This window comes from Triticum dicoccoides, chromosome 4B, assembly GCF_002162155.2.
Source record: "Triticum dicoccoides isolate Atlit2015 ecotype Zavitan chromosome 4B, WEW_v2.0, whole genome shotgun sequence".
Taxonomy (NCBI): domain Eukaryota; kingdom Viridiplantae; phylum Streptophyta; class Magnoliopsida; order Poales; family Poaceae; genus Triticum; species Triticum dicoccoides.
Window position 1 is genome coordinate 555,552,652 of NC_041387.1, and position 2,887 is coordinate 555,555,538.

A 2,887-nucleotide genomic window follows, 5' to 3' on the forward strand; every position below is an offset into this window, starting at 1 on the left:
TTTAGATGATTATTTTTGTATTTTTGGCTTTTTGGTCTTCCCCTGATTTTTTTGGATTTGGACCCCAAAAAAGTTCAATTTTTGTGTGTGAAAAAACGAGCAAATGCGTACATGTAGTTTGGACCCAAAAAACGTGCTCCCGGTTCGGATTTTTCCGTCCGTGTTTTTCGTGAAAAAAAAAGTTCATCGAAGCCTATCAACATGTATCTTGTTTTGGAGATCTCGACGTGAAGAATCCAATGATGAAAACAGTTTGAGATTTGGACACATGATTTGATAGATAAATATTTTGAATAAACGGATGTCCGGAAAAAGGAAAAACTTTCTGCGCACATGCGGCGTGGCACTTGTCGCAACCTGGCTGTAGGAGTGATCTTTGAAAAAGTACTTCTTAATTGGTGATTTTGTAATCATTGTGCTCGTTGATGGAGACCAGTTGGGCAGGGACGACCGTCTGTGTAGCTGCAACAACTAGGTGGCGAGCTTTGCCATTGCACACAAGAGAGATGCCACTCCTGCATAGCCCTACGGATGGAGCCGGTGTCCTTGTAGTCGTCGCGGAAGGTCTCGAGGTTCTCAATCATGCCGCGCACGGACGACACGAGCAGCTCGTGCTTCCACCCCTCCACGCGAGGGAAGTCGCAGTACTTCTCCCCGAAATCGTCCATGTACTGCACGCACACACCGACACACGCACGCCGCCAATCAAAGCAACGATGATCAGCGAATCGATCGAGCAAGAGCAGCATGGTGGCGCGGTCACTCGTGGTTACGTGGTGCGTACCGTGATATCCCGCCTGCCGATCTCGTGGGTGTACTTGCGGGGCACGCCGGCGGCCTCCCTGGCGCGGTAGAACTCCTCCACGGACCGAAGCATCTCCTCGTTCGCCGGCAGCGCCCGCCTGCCGGACAGCACCTGCGCCACCCACCGGGCCTGGGTCTCGAAGAAGCGGGGCGCGAAGATCTTTCTCGGCACGCCGACGAAGGAGAGCGACGGCGCCAGGGACGGCGGGAACACGTGCTCGAACAGCGGGCCCACGCGGTTGTCGTCCACGGCCACCGCCCCGCCCGTCTCCAGGAACGGGAACGAGTAGCTGTACCCCGTGCAGTAGATGACGGTGTCGGCGGCGATGCTGGAGCTGGAGCCGCCGCCGTCCTTGAACGCCACCCGCCCGTCCTCGCACAGACGCTCCACCTGCCGGCCGCCCGGGATGAACGGTGCATTGCATTATATTGGTTGATTCTTGATTGATCGGTTCCCTCCGTTGTGTCGAATGTGTACGTACCTCAAGTCGGAGATGGAGGTTGGCGCTGTGCTTGGCCAGCACCTTGGACAAGCCTGGGGTGACCGCCTCCATGGACCCGGCGACGAGGTACACCTCCTTGGCCACGCCGCGGATCTCCATGGCGATGTCTTTGCCGCTCTCCCCGCACCCGACCACCACCACCACCTCGCCGCGGAACGGCTCCGGCACCCTGTACGAGTGGCTGTGCATCTGCCTCCCCCGCCACGTCTCCATGCCTGTACATCTTCTTCTTTATAAACGACTATGGGAGTATATGGGTGCCGGGTAGAGCTTGCATTGCTTTACTTACCTTCGATGCTTGGCAATCTTGGCTGCGAGTAGTGGCCGGTGGCGACGACGACGGCGTCGAACACCTCGTCCACGTACGCGTCCAACGTCTTCTCGTCCGTATCATCGCACTCCACGAGCCCGAGGTCCATGGATCTCACCGCCCACCGACGCGCCGGCGTCATGGCGGCGTGCAGGACCCTGGTGTTGAGCCTCACGGCCTCCATGAGCCCGAACGCATTGCAGAAGTCCTTGAGGTACAGGTGCACCTCGCGGTGGCCCGGGAAGCGGCGGTCGTCGCGGCCGCTCTTGGGGCAGAAGGGGAAGTCGGTGAAGCCCGTGCTCTGCCGGGGGCTGATGAGCCGGAGCGAGGCGTATATGCTGCTGTGCACCTTCACCGGCGCCGCCACGCCGAGCGGGTCGGCGGCGTCGGTCCTCGGGTCGTACAGCCACTGCCCGCCTACGTCGCCGCTCTGCTCCAGCACCGTCACGTCGTGGGCCTCCCGGCGCAGCTCGCGCGCCGCGGCCAGCCCGGCCATGCCGGCCCCGATGACGCACACCTTCTTCGACTGCGGCGGCTCGCTGCCGCAGACCGTATCCATGTTGATCGGCAAGAAGTCACGGGGAGGCGTGGTCGCGTGGAGCAACGGCCTGTCTGATCTGTTCTTGGCGCGAATTTTGTGTCACATATTCACATCCTCTGCCTCTTAACCCTGCTGGACTCCACCCACCTCCACTGTGATGAATAATTGTAGATCATTCAGGTGGTGGTTGCAGCAGATGGTAGTAGATATAGTGGTGCCATTATCGACAATTATATATATGCCTTTTGCGTAAAGGGGGCGTCTTTTACCTACAACTGTATAATGTTCCCACAGTGGTTGGTTGTAGCAACACACACGCGGGTGCTCATGCAACAAAAACTACTAATCTAATGGAACCAAAAGTTATTTGATTAATCATATGAACCAGTTGGGAAGCTTATAACTACAACGACGTCCCTAGCTAGTGTGCGCCGCACTGTTTTGCCCACAGAGTGCCCCCTTTCCTGAAATAGAAATAGAATGTCAGGTTATTCCCCGTCTCACTGTCTAAAAAGGGCAAAATCTGGCCCCACACAGGCCACCCTCCATCCACGTCCGTCCATTGTGAAACATCATATGGTGGGCCCCGGATAAACACACGCGGTGTTCGTGCAATAAAAAGAACTAATAGTCCTAGAATGCACTACTCTCAGCTAATTGAGCCCCATTTTCCAACCTTCTTGGTTGGGCTTTGTTACATCTACGTAACAGTCAAACATAATCTTTCGA

At 56.3% G+C, this 2,887-nt stretch overlaps 1 protein-coding gene across 1 annotated transcript; it reads right to left on the reverse strand.

Moving 5' to 3' along the window:
- Window positions 1-309: 309 nt before the first annotated feature.
- On the reverse strand, window positions 310-2,284 carry LOC119291432 (flavin-containing monooxygenase FMO GS-OX-like 8). Its single transcript, XM_037570189.1, has 4 exons — window positions 1,597-2,284; window positions 1,287-1,522; window positions 785-1,195; window positions 310-671 (listed from the first exon to the last, which is right to left on the reverse strand). Exons 1-4 carry the CDS (start codon window positions 2,174-2,176, stop codon window positions 411-413), a joined length of 1,488 nt encoding a protein of 495 aa, XP_037426086.1. The 5' UTR covers window positions 2,177-2,284; the 3' UTR covers window positions 310-410.
- Window positions 2,285-2,887: the final 603 nt, after the last annotated feature.